This window comes from Oryctolagus cuniculus, chromosome 2 (genome assembly GCF_964237555.1).
Source record: "Oryctolagus cuniculus chromosome 2, mOryCun1.1, whole genome shotgun sequence".
Lineage (NCBI taxonomy): Eukaryota > Metazoa > Chordata > Mammalia > Lagomorpha > Leporidae > Oryctolagus > Oryctolagus cuniculus.
In genome coordinates this window covers 181,585,250-181,602,856 of record NC_091433.1, presented here as the reverse complement: position 1 = coordinate 181,602,856, position 17,607 = coordinate 181,585,250, and the positions used below count along the sequence as shown (strand labels likewise).

General features: G+C 51.6%; 2 protein-coding genes across 7 annotated transcripts in view; one reads left to right on the top strand and one right to left on the bottom strand.

Annotated features, from left to right (window-relative positions):
* Nucleotides 1-15,007, bottom strand: part of APOB (apolipoprotein B) — a 39,019-nt gene extending 24,012 nt beyond the window's left edge. The window contains exons 1-15 of the mRNA XM_008254783.4: nucleotides 14,820-15,007; nucleotides 14,526-14,564; nucleotides 13,477-13,592; nucleotides 12,163-12,308; nucleotides 9,675-9,828; nucleotides 8,662-8,817; nucleotides 7,232-7,356; nucleotides 6,469-6,554; nucleotides 5,128-5,347; nucleotides 4,184-4,411; nucleotides 3,854-3,971; nucleotides 3,606-3,752; nucleotides 2,697-2,908; nucleotides 1,838-2,075; nucleotides 1,120-1,296 (exon numbers count right to left, since the gene is read on the bottom strand). Coding sequence (XP_008253005.3) covers nucleotides 1,120-1,296; nucleotides 1,838-2,075; nucleotides 2,697-2,908; nucleotides 3,606-3,752; nucleotides 3,854-3,971; nucleotides 4,184-4,411; nucleotides 5,128-5,347; nucleotides 6,469-6,554; nucleotides 7,232-7,356; nucleotides 8,662-8,817; nucleotides 9,675-9,828; nucleotides 12,163-12,308; nucleotides 13,477-13,592; nucleotides 14,526-14,564; nucleotides 14,820-14,892 — 2,235 coding nt within the window. The 5' untranslated portion in view covers nucleotides 14,893-15,007. The remainder of the gene's footprint in view (nucleotides 1-1,119; nucleotides 1,297-1,837; nucleotides 2,076-2,696; nucleotides 2,909-3,605; nucleotides 3,753-3,853; nucleotides 3,972-4,183; nucleotides 4,412-5,127; nucleotides 5,348-6,468; nucleotides 6,555-7,231; nucleotides 7,357-8,661; nucleotides 8,818-9,674; nucleotides 9,829-12,162; nucleotides 12,309-13,476; nucleotides 13,593-14,525; nucleotides 14,565-14,819) is intronic.
* TDRD15 (tudor domain containing 15) overlaps nucleotides 1-17,607 on the top strand; it is a 462,408-nt gene that overhangs the window by 69,599 nt on the left and 375,202 nt on the right. The window contains exon 1 of one of the 6 annotated variants that reach the window (XM_070069383.1): nucleotides 14,219-14,379. The exons of the other annotated variants lie outside the window; for them this stretch is intronic. The gene's annotated coding sequence lies outside the window, so the exon portion shown is untranslated. Of the gene's footprint in view, nucleotides 1-14,218; nucleotides 14,380-17,607 lie in introns of those variants that run through there. 6 annotated transcript variants of the gene reach the window in all.

Here is a 17,607-nt window from a genome sequence, read left to right as displayed (position 1 = left end):
CACTCAAGGTCTCACTGAAATGTAGCTGTGGATTTAGCAGATCCTGAGTGAGGCCTGCATTTCCGATGAGTCCTCATACAGTGCTCATCACCGGACCACACTTTGACTGGCAATGAATTAAAGAATAAGAAACTTCTGAACATACAACCCATGTTCTACTCCTTAAAGGGAGGGGTGTCATTGCTAGCTCTAAAGTGGCTCTTTTGAACCATTTGAACCAGCTAGTACACTGATATGATTAAGAGCCAAAGAAAGCAGGTAACAATATTGAAAATATTAATCTAAAACTTAGATCTGCTTATCAGGCTCAGGTACTATGCTTAGCATTTTTTAATTTTTTAATTTTTATTTTTTTAATTTTTGACAGGCAGAGTGGACAGTGAGAGAGAGAGAGAGACAGAGAGAAAGGTCTTCCTTTTGCCGTTGGTTCACCCTCCAATGGCTGCCGCAGCCGGTGCACTGTGGCCGGTGCATCGCACTGATCCGAAGCCAGGAGCCAGGTGCTTCTCCTGGTCTCCCATGGGGTGCAGGGCCCAAGCACTTGGGCCATCCTCCACTGCACTCCCGGGCCATAGCAGAGAGCTGGCCTGGAAGAGGGGCAACCGGGACAGCATCCGGCGCCCCGACCAGGACTAGAACCCGGTGTGCCGGTGCCGCAAGGCAGAGGATTAGCCTATTGAGCCACAGTGCCGGCCTATGCTTAGCATATTAAATATCTTATTTCACTTAATCTTTAAAAACCTTATGTCCCTTAGTTGTTCAATAGCCCCTTAGTCCCTATGGATTATAAGTAGTTCTCTGGGGATGCAGAAACAGACACACCTAACATCAAGCAGGTGTACAAGGCTTGAAGATAGTGAGGCTGGAATTCGAACCCATGCTCAGAATTGACAAGCGCGTCACTGTGCTAGAGTGCCTCTGGTGAGTCTGGTGCCTGGGACGCTTTCGAGGGCTCTGAGCTGCAGGGGACACTGGTTTTTACCCCTCACCCACACAGGACTGGTTAGTGAGGATCACTTCCGTCACACAGAACCTGTGTGACTCCCAGGCTTAGAACATAAAGTTTTGGCATTGAGACTCAAACATTTTCCTTGGGGGGGCTACTCAGCAAATACCTACCTGTTCACGCTTATCTCCCTTGGTGTAGCCAAAGTGGTCCATCAAGACTTTGGAAACATAATCAGGAACTTGACCATCAACCCAATACAAAGCCTTATTGACACTGTCTGGGAAAAATCCTTGCTTTCCAAAAAGAGCTTCCAGCGTTGGCTCAAATCCTTTTCCTTCTAAGCCAATCTGATAAAAAAAAAATCAGGCAAGAAAAACCCATTGGGTTTTATTGCTGTTATATGTTGGTCTCCTAGTCCCCTCTATGTCCATTTAATTATACCAGTGTTTGATCACTACCATGGGGCAGGAGCTGAGCTTAACACTTCACATCAGGTGTCTTATTTAAATCCCACTAGAATCTTAGGATGCATTCACCTTTTTCTAGAAGAGGTGGCAGAAGTTCAGAGAGGATAAATAATTGAACCAGGGATTCAGAGTTGAGAGTGGATTTGGTGTTTGAACCAGATATGACTACACAGTCCATGGATTTCCATGGATTTTGGATTGCAGGGCTTCTCTGGCATATCTGCATTTCCATTATCACTAAGAATTGCTTCAGAGGACCCCTTGTGAGGGGAGAGGTAGATGAGCCTCAAAGGGGCGGTACAGACTGCCTGATGGTTCCTGCTCCTGCCCAGGCTGGATTGTGGCTCCCTTAGCTTTCTTCTTATGGTGTCATTCAGAATGGACTAGAGAACTTATGACTCTGCTTCAGTCTCATGCATACCTCGAAAAGGTCAGCTGGAGCAAATCCAAAGACAGTAAGGGTCGTTTTCAGCATGCTTTCTTTAGGAAGGTAATTATTTGGATCAAAAATCATATTCCCTTCGATTTTGGCTGAGACTGGGTCAAGTGATGGGAGTGAAACAGATTTGGAAAGTTGATAGTTCCGGGAAAATTTTCTGAAGTCCATGACAGTTGGAAGTTGAGATTCTCTTAGAGCTTCTTTCACTACATTTTTCAGACTGTATGGAAAGAAGAAACATATTTTGAGCCCACACACTATGTGACTTACCCACTGTCTCTTATACCACAAGAAAGTATGGATTTCTAGTTGCAATTTTTAAAAAATTTTTAAAAGATTTTATTTATTTATTTGACAGCTAGAGTTACAGACAGTGTGAGAGAGAGACAGAGAGAAAGGTCTTCCTTCCATTGGTTCACTTCCCAAATGGCCGCAATGGCCGGAGCTGCGCTGATCTGAAGCCAGGAGCCAGGTGCTTCTTCCTGGTCTCCCATGCGGGTATAGGGGCCCAAGCATTGGGCCATCTTTTAGTGCTTTCGCAGGCCACAGCAGAGAGCTGGACTGGAAGAGGAGCAACCGGGACTAGAACCGGCGCCCATATGGGATGCTGACGCTGCAGGCAGAGGGTTAACCTAGTGCCCCTCTAGTTGCAATTTTAATATATGGGTAGCATTCTCCTAGATCTTTGGCTTAGGCTCTGCTGCACATTTGCACAAGGGTTTGTTGCAGAAGAAAGCACACTCCATGAAGGGGAGGCAGTAGCTCTACCTGAATTGAGGCCTGGAATTCTAGCCCTGGGCCCTCAGAAGCAGATGGGTATGGGGCGATTACTCTTACTTACTCTTGGATGTACAGTTCTTCTGAGTTCAAGATGTTGGCAAGGTGGGAAGCCACAAAGTTCTTCACCTGCTCATTCCGTTCCCCGGGGAGAAGTTGGGCAATTTGGTTAATAGCTGACTGGGAAGCTCCCCTGATCAGCATGAGATAGGCAGCCAGTCGCTTGTCCACTGGAGAAGTATCATTGAGGAAAGTCTGAAGAAGGACACCCTGGACCTGCAGCCCAGAGAGAAGACTGTTATGGGTGTCCTTTGGTTGAGTGTAGACTGTGTATGACCAACACTGGCATGACTTGCTAGCTCTTTCTTCTGTGCAAGTCTAGTGTCTTCCTAATAACTTCACATGCTGGTACTGAATCTTCTCACACTTTCCCCCAGAGCAACCAGCTCAAGATAGGACTCTCAGAAGACTCCCATCAAAAATGTGAATTCAGATGCGTTAGGGCATACTAACTATGACTTGCTATGAGATCTGCCACTGAGTGAAGATAAAGTTGTTTTAACATTGTTCTTTCAATGTGAGGATCAGAGTGGAAAGGGTTAGTGAGAAGTAGGGGCTAATAAATGCGGCAGTCTGCAAAGCTCTGGAGTCCTTGCCGTGTAAGCAGGGGCCTGGTTCACTGTCCTGGTCTGGGGGCACTTGGGACAATTAAGCATGTTTTCCCAAGACGGCCGTGATGAAAGGAGGCCGGCAGGCAGCGCAGTTCTGTGTTCTACTTGCTGCAGGAGCAGCGAGCTCGCATGCCACACGTGCTTGGCACTCAAGTCAATAGACTTGTTGAAATATGCAACTCGAAAAGACTAGAAGAAAGTCACCAGAGTGATGAAGTTTAAAATCTCATTCCCCTTGTGCCGTCCAAATCCCTGTTCATCTGAACAAACATTCACTTTCAGACCTTCTCTGTGGATTTTACCTCGTCTGTAATTTCCATCTTCCTCAGGGCCTGGATGGCGGCTTTCTGAATCAGCAGGGATGGCTTTGTACTTTTGATGCATTTCAGGACAGAATTCTTCACTCTTGGTGTTACCTGCTCCATGGTTCTGCCCATATTTCCGATGGCCTGCATTAGGGGAAAGAATTGATCAGGGTGTAGGATAAGTAAGAGGTGTGTGGGAAAAGCATCTGTGACATAGCGCATTTGACACAAAAGCCTGAAAGTACCCTGAGAATCAGGTAGGTGCGGTCTTCATCTCCATTGCACTCTGTGCCAATCTGCTCCACCAGGTAGTCAGCAATGTCCTGCAGGCCCTGGGTCACCCTACGGGTTGTCATGTGATAGCTACAGAATAAGAGAGGAGAATTAGAACTCACTGTGAGGTTTGATTAACCTCCAGACTTGTCTACTGATTTCTTCTTTCAAGTCATTTCAAAATGATCTGTAGAAAAGAGAGAGAGCAGCAGGGCTTGAAAGTGGAGGGAGGGGCACACATTCATACAGAGCTGTGGGTTTTTCTCTGCTCCTAGGCAGAGCAATACAGTCTGAAGACTCACCTGTTGACCACATGGCTCAGCGCATAAAAGGTAGCCCGGCTCTGCTGTTCCTTGGTCACACTGAAGATCTCCTGTAGCCTCTGTTCTGAGGGCTCTGGGATCAAGGCCAGCAAGTAGGTGACAACATCTATCAGCAGCGGGTTGGCGTCTACACTTTTCAGCCACTGGAGGATGTGAGTGTAACACTGGGGCTGTCCGCACTGAACTAAGGCTTGCAAAGTGATGGGGCTGAGAAGAGAAGTACAGAGAGTTATGTAGAACCCATGGCGTGTCTCTGCCAGGAGTGCCCTATTCCCCTCATTCTCTATCCAAATCAAGCCATCCTTCAACCTCCAGCTTGGAACCCAGGAACCTTGACTCCTTCCCTAGGGGTACCACCCACTGTAGGAGCACCGTTGAGGAAAGTCTGCAGAAGGACCCCTGAACCTGTAGCCAAATGAAGAGACTCTTATTACTGTCCTTTGGTTAGGACACAGAACATGCCTGGCAAACGTTGACATGGTCTCATTCCTGGCCTCTGTCCCTTCATAACCTTCATAACCTTCCTAGCACTGTGAGCCAGTGACCTCACATGTAGAGAAATCACGTTTGTTTGCTTGAGTTCTCTCTCCATTGGCCTGTAATCTTCCATAGGGCACAGGTGGCTTATCTTCTCAAACTTTCCAGGGTACACTCAATAGAAACAGGAATTAGATGATGCTCATCAAAATGTGGGAATGATTTACCTTATAACTTAACATCTACACAGTTGCCTAGAATGCAGTGTGCGTGTGCGTTGCCCATGGAATTGCAAGCACTCTATCTATCAAACAGTAACTGATTGATCAGTTGATTAATTGCATTGATATTTAGATGGTCTCTGAGATTCTCTGGTTGAGGGTTGAAGGTTTGGCCAGCTGCCATAGGTTGTATGAAAGACTGAGCTGCAGTCATTAAAGACATACCTGGAGACCTCAATCAGCTGGGGCAGGAGGGACGCAACCGCCTCGCTGCTGAGGCCTCTCAGCTCGGTAACCAGTTTATTGAAGAGGTTTGCCCGCTGGGCGTTCTGCTCAGAAACGGACAGCGCTCTCAGTTCCTGGAGAGTCTTCAGCACGGGCTCAGTCTGCTTTGGTGGTGATGTGGACTTGGTGTTCTCGAAGGCCAGACCCACCCTCTGTGTACCTGGAAGAAGGAAGGCATCAAAGGAATAGGGTCACTTATTTCTATCGTCCAAACACATCTTCATCCACCAGAAACTGGGAACTGGGGAGGCGTCAGCAAGGGGGAAAAGAGATTATCCTGGGTGTGTTCAACACCTGCTAGATACCTGGCTTAGTGACAGGTGACTGACTGAACTGTGGTCACTCACTCGTCTACCCCCAAGGGCTCATGTTCTTCCCCAACTTAAAGATTAGAGCACTGAGATGCAGAGATGAGCAACTTGGGTTTTCTGAGAACCCTCTGGGTCTAAGAGGCAGAGGTGGACTTGAATCCAGTTTTGTCGGAATCTAGTATCAGATTACCCTTTGTTGGAGAACCAGAGGGGAGGTGCTGAGGTGACACAGTGACAGCTGAGGCTCAATTTCTTGGCACTCATCCACCATTTCTTCTAATTGGATCTACCAGCAGCTTGTGGGGCGGGGAGGCCTTGCCAGGGGGAGGGGTACATGGGAGCATGGAAGTGGGGTGTAGCAGAGTGCTGGCTTAGATTAGACCTGGCACTCAGTTTGCACTGCCTCTAATGTTCTGTGACCTTGGGTGCATTACTAATCCTCTCTGTGTCACATCGCCCTCTGTAGGATGGGCATAAAAGCGTATGTCTCACACTTTCCTGTGGACAAGGAAATCAGTGAGATAGCATATAAGAGAGAGTTTGGTAGATTTAGATACCCTACACTGTGGGGTTACGGTTGGACTAGAGATCTCTAGTACTAAAGATCAAGTCCTGAGACCACTATGTGGCTTGACCCTGAAGATCCTCTCCCACCTGCCCCACCTCCTGCAGACCAGCCCCAGGCCTTCTACAGGGTGGATGAGAAAGTCAGTTCTACCCTAAGTGCAGCCTTACACTTGGGACCGTAAAGGAACCTAGGTAGCTTTGGAAACGTCTTCCTTTTCTTTATGCCACTGCCCTTTGAGCTTCTGAAAGGAATGTGCTTTCTCACTGGAAGTGGTTTCCCAGCCTCAGTGCCAGAGTGCACCTCACTCATGAGTCAGCAGACATTCACCAGGGCCCAGAAAAGAGCAAAGCCGTGGCTGGCACATCTGCAGACTTCCCAGCAACCACGCGGACGGAGTCTCACCTTCAGTAAAGAAGCGGCTGTTGACCTTGGGTGTTTCTTCAAGTTTCAAAGACTGTGTCACGTGACCCATCATCCCATACTTATTCCTGGTTAAAGGGGGGAAGGACCTTGAGTCATGGACGGCCAGCTCCCCAGAACATTCTCCCGTTCCGTGTGTACTGTTGCCCTCATCCCTGTGCCTATCCATATCCTGTCTACCTTTTGAAGCATTTTTAGATCCAGCTACCCTTGACCCCCGGACAAGTAGCCCCTCCCCCCTCCTGGTCACATTAGTTGTCCCTCCACCACAGTATTTGTACCTTATACCGTCTACCAGTCTGCAGGGCCCAAGGGTAGAGGCTAACTCTGTGCCACAGAATTCTTTGTATCTCCCACAGCACAGCACACAGATATAGCAGTTACTAAGTAAATTCCAGTTGACTGTTGTCTTCATGATGGATTTGGATATACAAGTCTCCAGTTAAAATCCCAAATCCTTCCTCACGCCTTTCCTAATCTAGGCCCCCTGCAATGACATCCAGCTTTTCTGGACCTACAGCCCTTCAAGTCTGGGTCTGAGATTATCTTTCATTGTTCTTAAGTTGTTTGCATGTCTAAGGCTTTTCTACCTTATTGCCTGTCAGCTTGAAAAGGAGGATAAGGATGGTGTCTGCTTTGTACCTGACCGTAGCTCCCTTCCAGGCACAGCCTAGCCTGAAACAGGGCCGTGGAGAAACCCACATGGACCCGTCAGGTGAGAAATCGGGTGCAGCAGGTGACCTACTTGTGGGAGAAAGGCAGGAACAGGTGCTGCTCCTCACAGGTGGCTTCTGACACATGCTTCCTTTTGGAGTCCAGGAGGTACCGGCAGGACTGGCTGCTGCTAATCAGAGTTGACAAGGGGCGGATCTGTGAATGAGATCGGAGAACAGGATGTTCAGCTCTCGGGCCTTGAACCTGTCTTAGGATCTGCCTTCAAGGCAGAAAGGAATGGGAGTCTTGCCCAGCAGATAAACCCAGTAAACAGAACTGGACAGTTGGCATTTAGATAAGGGGAGGCAAGAAGCTGGCATAGCCAAGGGGAGTTGAGCTGTGGGTTCCTCTTATTCCACCTCAGTGGATCTCTCATCTTGCACAAAGTGTGTGCCTGTGGCCTCCACACACCCATCCTGCCACACACAACAGCTCACACAATATGAGACTCCTACACTTCCTTGCCTGCAAGCCTTTCATGTGCAAGTCCTTTATGTTTTTCAAGTCCATGCTTTTCCCAATGAGTCATGTGAATAATACTTTCGCTGTCTCGGTCAGGCCTAGCCCTGCTGTCTGCTCAGTGTACCAGTTTCCTGGGTACCCCACGCGCTGTCCTTTATTGGCATGCACATGAATCTTAGCGTTCCTGCAAGGGGAAAGGTGCAGGGTTCGTCTCCCACTGTCCTTTCCTCAGAGCTTGTCAGAGTGCGGTTGAGCAAGCCGCAGGTGCTCAGAAAAGACATCCAGGCCAGAGCACCAGCCTCTTCTGATTCTGGTCCTTACTCTCAGAATGCCTGTTTTTGCTCCCAAGGACAATGACCTGGAATGCTGCCAGGCACAGCGGTGATTGCTCAACTCTTTCGTGTTTACTGAGACAACCTGTGACTCACGGCCCGGAAGATAGTACACAGGGTTAGGCAAGCTCAGGTGATGTGACCCCAGTTAATAGCAGATAAGGTCAGTACTGGGGGTGGGGTGGAGTGAGCCAGAGGCAGAGGGGCCAGGCTTTGGTCAAGGTCGTCCTTGGGACGGAAGGGCAGGAAGCCGGAACAGTTGTGGTCATGCCACTTCATGGGTTGAGGGAGAGGAAAAGGGAGCACAGGTCTTGGGATTTCCTTGGAGGCCGCAGGCTGGGGACAACCAACTGTTGCCCAGGAGGGAACAGTGGGTGGCTGTGCCCTCTCAGGGGTGGACAGCTGTTACTGTTAAGTGATGAAGATGGTTTGGTGCCAAGACACATGAGCAGCAGGAAGCACAGGGCTCTGGGAAGGGAATCGTGATCCTGATTCTAATTCTGGCACAATTAATAACAGGTGTCCCAGCCTTAGCAGCACTTCCTGCGTCTGGCTCTCAGTGTCCTGCCCAACAGTCTGTGTAAAGTGTAGGATGGGCAGGCTCTTCTGAGAGTCTCTCCTAGCTGGAGCATTCCAGAATTTTCTTGATGGTGAGGGTGCCACTCACCACGCCTTTGATGAGGGCCAGGGGGCTGGCGCCTGTGCTCATGGGCTGGAAGCCCTCACACTGCTGTAGGTTCCTCTCAGTGGACAGTTCAGTCGCCACATTTCCTTTCCTTGTCTTCACAGTAACGTGAGTGGAGCAGTTTCCATACACGGTGTCCTGTGGGGGTGGAAGATACAGTTTGGGTGCACTTAGTGTGGGCAAACACCATCAGGTATTCAGGAGGACCTTGGGAAGGATCTTGTGTGTGGTGGTGGTGGGGGGGAGGCAGAAGGAACATGAATGGGGGGGGGGGACTGACTTTACCCCCAGGCTGAGGGTGGCCTTGACGGTGCTTGGCCAGCCAGAGTTGGGAGAGAGGAAGCCAGTTGAAGGTGGCTTTGACACTGTGGCGCAGCAGGTTGAGCCACTGCTTGGGACACCGGTATTCCAGATAAGAGTACCTGTGTGAGTCCTGGCTACTCTGCTTCTGTCTCAGCTTCCTGCTAATGCGCCTTGCAGCAGGGGATGGCCCAAGTATCTGGGTCCCTGTCATCCATATGGGGATCAGGTTGGAGACCTAGGCTCCTGCTTCTAGCCTGATCCAGCCCGCGCTATTCTAGGCATTTGGGGGAGTGAACCAGCAAGATGAAAACGCTTCCTCTTTCTCTCTCTGTCCCTCCCTCTCTCAGTCACTCTGCCTTTCAAATAAATGAATCAATCTTAAAAAATCCACGCAGGCTTTGTTGTGTTGCACTTGGAGGGAATAAGAGAACAAAATCAAACAAAGGCAGGGCAGGGTGTCAGGAGCCCCCAGGGACTGTTAGACTCCGCCTGGGGGCTCTGCCTGGGATGATGGTGCAGGGAGACCAAGGGGTAGAAGGAACCTCAGGCACTGATACTTCCCCCCAGTGTAGGGCTTCCTGTGTAACTACAGGGTAGCTAGGGCAGCCACCCTCTCTGCAGCAGTGGGGCTGGACTGCAGCATAAGAAAGACCAGGTTAGCGGGCGCTGTCGCTGGTTTTCTAAATTCTCACCAGAAACAACTCTTGCGTGGCTTCTTCTGTCTCCGGCGGAGCCAGGAGAGCGGAGATGATGCCCCTCTTGATGTTCAGGATGTGTTTAGGTTCATCAGTCTCTGGATAAAGGAAAACTTGCTTCCCTTCAGGAATGGCCAGCCTGAGCTCATGCCTGTCCCAGAGAGAGAGAGAGAGAGAGAAAGAGAGAGAGAGAGAGAGGGAGGGAGAGAAGGAGAGAGGGAGAGAGAGAAGGAGAGAGGGAGAGAGAGAAGGAGAGAGGGAGAGAGAGAACACAGTCACGGCAAGAGCCTTCCTCCACTTTGCGGCAGCAAAGTGGGCAGCTAGGAAGACTCCTCTTCGCCCCAGTCTTCTCACGTTAGTATTTCAAAAACGGACAAATCTCTGTGGGTTTTGGCATTCTTTCATTTCCTCTAGCTTTTTGTTTGGTTCATCTATCCTCTGTTTGCTCTCTGTCACACCCGTCTCTCTTCCCACACTCCCCATGTGGACAGCCTGGTTGGTGTTTTCTTACCGTTGCCACCCGCATCAACCTTACATAGGTGTGGCACTCGTGCACCTGCATAGAGAGGTGGGTAGGTGTAAACGGGGGCGCAGGAATCTTTTGTCACTGTGGTACACGAATGGCATTGTATTTTGTGTACCTTTTCCTCTCTCTTGCCTTCTCACTTTATTAGACTCTACAGAGACCCTGAGTCATTTGGCATAGCTCTATCAGATTGTTTCTTTGAAAGCCGAATAACATGCTGTTCTATGGTTATATATAATTTATTCAACATGGCCCCATTTGATGGCATTCGCTTTCTCTCTCTCTGGACTTCTGCTGTTTTTGCTGCACGAACAATACTAAAATGAACATCCTTACTCATCTGTCTTTATGTATGATTGCTTTTGTTCTCATGGGCTGGAGGCTCAGAGACTGAAATTGCGGTGCCCAAGGGCATATGTATTTTTAACTAGAGTGGATAATGCCTAATGGCTCTCATTTCCACAGGCAGGGGCAGGAGAGATAGGTCCCCTCACCGGCCTGCCAGCCACAGGTGCTGTAGCCATTTCAGTCTTGCAGCCTGATGGGTGTAAGGTGCTAAAGATGCCTGTGTCAGTTTAGTTTGCATTTCCCGACTACCAGTGAATTTCAGCTTCTCTTCATGTATTTGTTGGATAGTCACTCTAACGTGGTCTCAGGCCATGCTGGAAGCTCATGTAGACTCTGATCCTAGGGTTTGGTTTCCCTTTGGGGACAGTTTGGATTTCTGAGGGCCTGGCTGTATCTGCTCTAGTTAAACCAGAAGGAGGAGAAGGAACCAGACTCATGTTCTGTAGCCTCCCACAGTTCTGCACCTTCAGAAAGCTCCAGGCCGAGAGACATCCGCCTGGGCAAGAGCAGGTCCCCTTTGTTTGGGGAGAGCAGGGATCAAGAGGAGGTGAAGAGGTGCAGCCGCCCCCCTGCACTCCCTCTCCCTCACGTACGCCTGTCTCAGACGAGATGAGGTGTGTTGATGGAAGACAGAGCATGCATGCCTGTTGCACAGAGAAAAGGCTGGCTTCTTGGCAGATCAAAAGAGGGGCATGGATGGAGGGATGGAGATTCCTGATGCTACCTAATTAACAGCCCAGGACTGCCTGTATTTGCACACACCTCGGGCCCCACAGACTGCCTGGGGTTGAGGATATTTAGCAACTGGGGTGACACGGTGTGCCCATCAGTCATGAGGGATGCCTGCTGTACACAGCCCTGGCCTAGTCAGCATGCAGTGGCTGGAGGCCAGCCCTGGGTCGGGGAGCCGCTAAGGCCTTGGCTCCCCTTCTCCCTGCAGGGAGCACACCCTGGAGACCACTGGGCACCAGACTGTTTTAACTCTGTAGACAAGAATTCAGTTGTTGAAACAAACCATCTCAGTTTTACTGTCTCGAGCTTAAAGCAAGAGATCCTTTGGAAACACATTTAAAGGATGACTAAGGGCACCTAACCAGGGGAGGGTAATAGTTGTGAAAGCCCAAAGTTTTCCTGATTCATGGTGGATGCCAAATGCAAATGTTATGCTCACATGCATGCCTTCGATGCACACACACACACACACACAAACCTCAGTGGACTTGTACACACACAGGTGCAGGCACCCACGTGTACACACACATGCACATGCATACCTGAGGTTAACACACACACACCCCCCTCAGTGGGCATGCACCCCACAAGTACACACATGTGTACACACACATTCACATGTATGCTTAAGGTGAACACACACGTGCAAACCTCAATCGAAATCACGCACATGTGCATGCACACACAGGTACGTGTATGCCTAATATGAACACACCCACCCAGCGGACATGTGCACGCCTGTGCATGCCTGAGATGAACACACACTGAAGCCTCATGGAAATGCACCCACATATCCACACACACCTGTATGCCCAGACAAGACACTTGGCAATGTCCAGACAAAGGTCCGAAACTTAAATGCACAGGGCCAGGCCTTACCTGGACATGGCAGCAGCAAACTCATCAGAGTTCTTGGTCTTCCTCAGCAAGGCCTCGCCCTCAGGGTTGAAGCCGTACACCTCTCTCAGGATGCACTGGTTGGTCCTCAGGATGAAGCTGCAGAGGTGGGGAACCTCCAGCTCGACCTGGGAAGGGGGGGGGCGGCACACTGAGTGTCTCCATCAAGAACAGGAGGTGCTCCCATGGCCCAGCGCTTAAGCTCTGGTCAGGACACCAAGGGAAATGCTGGCCCTGACGTCCCAGGTCTTCTCAACAGGTGTCACAGGTTCTCCAGGCAGCAACCCGGATGTGGCCCTGTTTTCCCCCTGTCTCAGGGTAACAAGTTTTTTAAGCTTGCCCCTTTGAATGGGAAGAATGATGACCTTTCATTGGTTCTAAGTTTACTCACATTAATTCTAAGAACTAGTGGTTTTGTCGTTGGTTAAAAACAAAAACACAGAGGAAAAGTGGGAGTTTGGGGAAAAAAAAATAGGAGGAAAAGCAGTAGGGCTATCATTGGTCTTAGTAGCAAATGCTCCTTAATGTCACCAAAATCAACCGTGTCCATATCCAGTCGTGCCCATTTGTTTAATTTTGCATTGTTGTCATTCTTATCTGGGAGGGCCTATTTAGAGCCTCTCTCACAATGCACTGGGGTGTAACGGACTCCTGGCTGTTAACTCGGCTCTGTGCAAAGAACTTGCTGCCATAGCTGAAGTGTCCCACGTCTGCACTGTCCAGTGTGGCAGCGTCCAGCCACGGTGGCAGTGGCCACTTGAAATGTGGCTCCTGTGACTGAGAGACTGAATCTTTAAAGAACCATGTGTGACCGACGCCTACCTTGATGGACAGCTCAGCCCAGAGCCACAGAGCCCCACAGCGAGGAGGGCACCTTCCCAGCCCTTCTCCCCAGCCAGTGGGATCCCTACGTGCATGGATATGAGAACAGTCTTGAGTAGGTGAAGTTTTATCTTAGAACAGACTGCGTGTTTAAATGTTTCGTTTCCGTTTGTTTTGAGTAACAGATTTCTGTTCTGTTATAAAAATCCGATGCCACGGTGCTTTCCAGAGACGCCCACCTCCTGCAGCTCACGCACTGGGCGTCTCTCAGATGCAGAGCCATAGTCCTGCACGGCTGATAACCTGGATCATGAAGTCAAAATTTCCCGTGGCAGAAAACCTCTCAGCAATGTGGCCGGCTTACGAACCACAGGATGGCCCCCACGTTGAGATGACGGCAGCCGGGCTGATGGAGCCTGGCCGGGGGAAAGCCGTGGGCTTCAGGTTCCTCGTCCCCCGCCCCCGACCGCCTACCTTGCAGTTGATCTTGGTGGCACTTCTTGAATCTGTAGTCCCGGGGACCCCGCTGGAGCTCTCTGCCTCGTAGTTGTAGACATACTTGCGGAGGTGCTTGAATCGCGTGGCATCTTCTGCAAGGAGGAGGAATGAGTCAGCCACACAGCAGAAGGAACTCTCCCAAGTACAGCAGACCTGGTTGTCACTGTGTTATACTTAATTTCCTGTAGTTGTCTGTTACATGGTACTGAGGCCTGTGTTCAAGTTAGCTGGCATTCCTTGAACGTACCATCTGACGCACAGGGCGGGGAACGCTAAAGATCGAGTATTGGGGCTCAGGAAATCTGAAGACCAGAAACCTTTGGAAAATTAAAGCTGCTGGCAAAGGGCTGGTGCTATCTAGTTCTTTACAGCTTCAGAACGCCACAGTTTTGTGATTCATACACACCAAATACCTGAAGCAGTTTATTAAGTCTTAGGGGCACCTGGTTGACTTCAAGGAACCGTCCTCCACCCTTCCATTCCCCCCAAAAGAAGGAATCTCTAAAGGGTTCCACCTTAAGAGGACTTTGCACAACAATTTGAATGAAAGAACATCTGGGTCGCGAACCCAGGTGCAGTGATGCTAGATGGCCACCAGGTGGCGGTGCTGCCCTACCAGAGGCTTCGGGAGCGTCCCGGGGAACACAGCGTGCTATGGCCGGGCGAAGCGCCTTTGACCCCTAGGGGCCAGGTAAATAGAGGTGGGGGGTCTGGATTTCTGCGCAAAGGTTAAAGTCAGCATTTCGTCACCGTCACACGCTTTGAATTAATGGTTAGTTCCTGATAAACAGGACAGTGATGTCCCTGAGAAGCGTCCACTGGCCAACAGGGTGACAGCGCCTTCCCCACCCACCCCCGGCCAGGCTTTGGGACCCGCAGGTAGGGAGTCGCGGTGCCGTGGGGGTGCGCAGAGGCGCGCGGCACTTGCTTGCAATGCACTGGGGCGTGCGGGCCCCTCAGTGCCCCGGGTGCAGAAGGGTGGCTGGGGTGGGCGGGGCTGCCCCCGTGCCCGGGGCAGTCCTTACTTGGACAGCTCGGGCCGACGTTTTCCACCACTTCGTCCTCTGTAAGAAAAGGAGAAAGAAAGCTAGGCTTGCCTCAGCCTTCCCAGGGGCCTCCCTCCCGCCTGCCAGGGCCGCTGCCCACTTCCGGTCTTTGCAGAGGGGAGCAGCTTCTGGGGCGCCCGCCCCAGAGCCCGTTCTGCTGCCCCATCCTAACCTGGCGGGCGGAGTTTGTGCGGCCCCAGTGAACCTGGGGCCGCACCCCTACCCCCACCCCCTACCCAACCGCCCCAGGCCCAGCGCCCCTCGTGCACTCACGGGCCCGGGCGCCGGCGGCCGCCAGCAGCACCGCCAGCAGCAGCAGCGGCAGCGCGGGCCTGGGCGCGCCCATGGCTGACGGCGGGCGCGGCTCCCTGGCTGCGCTGGGCCTCCTCGCGCCGCTGCCGGGCTCGCTCCTGCTCCGCCGGGACGCACAGGTGCAGGCCCGGGTGGGAATGCGCGGCCCGCGCCCGCGCGGCCTTTATAGGAGGCTCGGCCTCCGCCGAGTTGCAAAAGGTGCAAAGGGCGCGCCTCCAGGCCTGTTTGCTTTTCCAGCCAGGCCATCAGGGCGCTGAGCGCTGAGGAAGGGCCGGGCAGGGGGCTCCCACCCACCGAGCCTTCTAGGCCTGGCCATTCCCGCCGGGGTCTCAGGTCGAGCCCAGGACCACCTGCTCCTCTCCGGGCTCTGACTGGGGCACCTTTGGAGAGAGCCTGTGTTAAGGGCTTGGCTGAGACACTCGTCGGCTGACCCGCCATGTTGGAGAGCTTTAGGTTTGCCTGGGTTCCCTCTCGGGATGAGTGCCCGTGGTCACGGATCCTCTGCCCCGGGGGGCTCTGCACGTTGAGGGTGTTACAGAGGGGTGACACAGGACCAGCACCTTCCCTAGGGGTGGGCGATGCTGCCCAGGCCTGGTCACTGCTTGGGTCCGGGTGCCCAGGTCTTGGGGAAACCCATAGCCTCCCTGCGCCCACCCCTTGGGCACTGCCTTCTTGGGAAGCTGAGCAGGAGGCTGTGCCCTAGACCTGTGTCCTCCGGGACAGAGTCAAGGGCTGGACGCAGCTTGTCCCTCCTAGGCCTCCTGGAGCCTTCCTCCCTCCCTGCGAGGTACCACCCATTCCCCCGGAATGTGGGCAGCTGCACTTCCTCTGCCCGGCCCTGTGCCGCCAGGCTGGGGGAGATGTTTCAGTGACACTCACTTCTTGGCTGAGGACAATGGCATCTGTTTTATTCCCTGGCTCCCGCCTTGGCCTTCGCACCTCTCCTGATTCTGGGGTCCCTGTCTCAGCCTTGCACCTGCTCTGGGCAGCTGAAGTCACTTCAGCCATCAGTCACTCTGCGTCCATGGCGTATTAGCTGTGAAAAGTGGGCGTTAGAGAGGTCTCAACTCAACACCGGACATACCTGTGATTGCCCTGAGACCCTGCTTCTTTGAGCATCTTATTTGAATTATTTGCTGTGGACTGACTTTCCACAGTCAGCTGCTGTTAGTATTTGAGGAAATGGGCCCACTCCCATACATAGTCGCTGGAGCAAGAATGGCTAAGAATGCTTGGGGACAGAGTCAGCAAAGGAGATGGCCGGCTTTCACACACAAGCATGGTCCAGGCTTTCTCTGTCGGATGCCGGCGAGACAGTGTCCCATAGGCAGCGTCAATGGACAACATAACTTTTGCACATTGGAGTGAAAATGGACCTGATAACTTGGGTGCAGGGGGAAATGTGGGTGTTTGGAGGCCTTTGCACGGACTGTTGCCATCTCCAAAGAGGAACCCTGACAGTGCTGGGCTCAGTTGCCCTCTCTTTCCCTGATGGCCTTGGAAAGCCCCCCTGAGCTGGGCCTCGGCCAGCAAACAGCACAGTGCATAAGCACATTGTTGCGCTGACTTGGGTCTACACATGGGAGTTGTGAACGGATTGAGGTGTAGATTTTGCTGAAATTACAAAATCCACTGAAGTCCTTTGTCAAAAGTTGTTTGAAAATACATTATTAGTTGCCATCATGGATTGCGCTTCATCCCTTTTCCTTAAGCCCCACTTCTCTCAGTTCAGTCCCCCACACAAGTTCTAAGCGTCACAGGACATGGACCAGTTTTCAGAGAGACTTCACATGGAACCAGGAGTCAGGAAGTCTTCTAGGCTAAGCTGGTCCTTGAACAGAGGAAAGCCTGGTCCAGCGAGCTCGTCTGATGGAAAGGAAACCAGGGTGGGTGTTTGACCAGGAGAAGCTAGGGCATTGTCTCGTGCCTGGTTTGTAAGCTGGGGTCAGTGACTTCGCCCTCCTGGATCACTGTTTGCCTACCCCTAAAACAGCACGGGTAACATCTACCTGCTGGGGGTTCTGCTGAGGAGTAAATAAAGCCATTACGGAGAGCACCTGGCAAGATGCCGGACAAACAAAGGTGGCTCAGTGAAGGGTGACTGTTGTCAGTCGTTTGCCGGGTGTCCAAGCGCAGATGCACACGGCGTCCTCTAAAGGTTCGTGGAAAATGCACGTTATGACAAAACCACGTGGATCTCAGGATTTATTTGCACCAAAATAAATCCATGGTTCAATTCCACTTGCCACAAGTTTTTGAAGTCCCTCATAAGTGCGGGGACCTATTTGAGTGAGAGTGCTGGAACACACAGAGGAAATCAGGAACAAGGAAAGGGAGCAGGAGAGAAGCAGCTGTGCTTGGGCACCCATCTGGCTCTGAGGATCCCTCAGTTTTCAGGGCGTTTGGAATCCTGTCCTTTCCGCGGTGAGTGAGTCCCTCCCCACGCAGGCCACTAGTGCCTCTAGGCACGTTCTGATGTCACACGGGTGGATCTCAGCTAGTCACTAGGCCTTATCAGCTCCTGGATGCAAAGTCCTGCTGCCTCAGGCTGAGCAGTCACAGGGCTCTGCCTACCCATTCGGAATCCACCTGATCAGTGGAATTTCAAGGAATTAGATAATGCTGAGTGCCCCAGTTGAGGTCTCTGGAAGGAAAACAGTCCCTTTGCCTACATGGCTGTGGCTTGCAAGGTCCTAGGCAGATGCAGGGCGGAGTGGAGACTGAGTTCAGTGCAATTCACACACAGAAG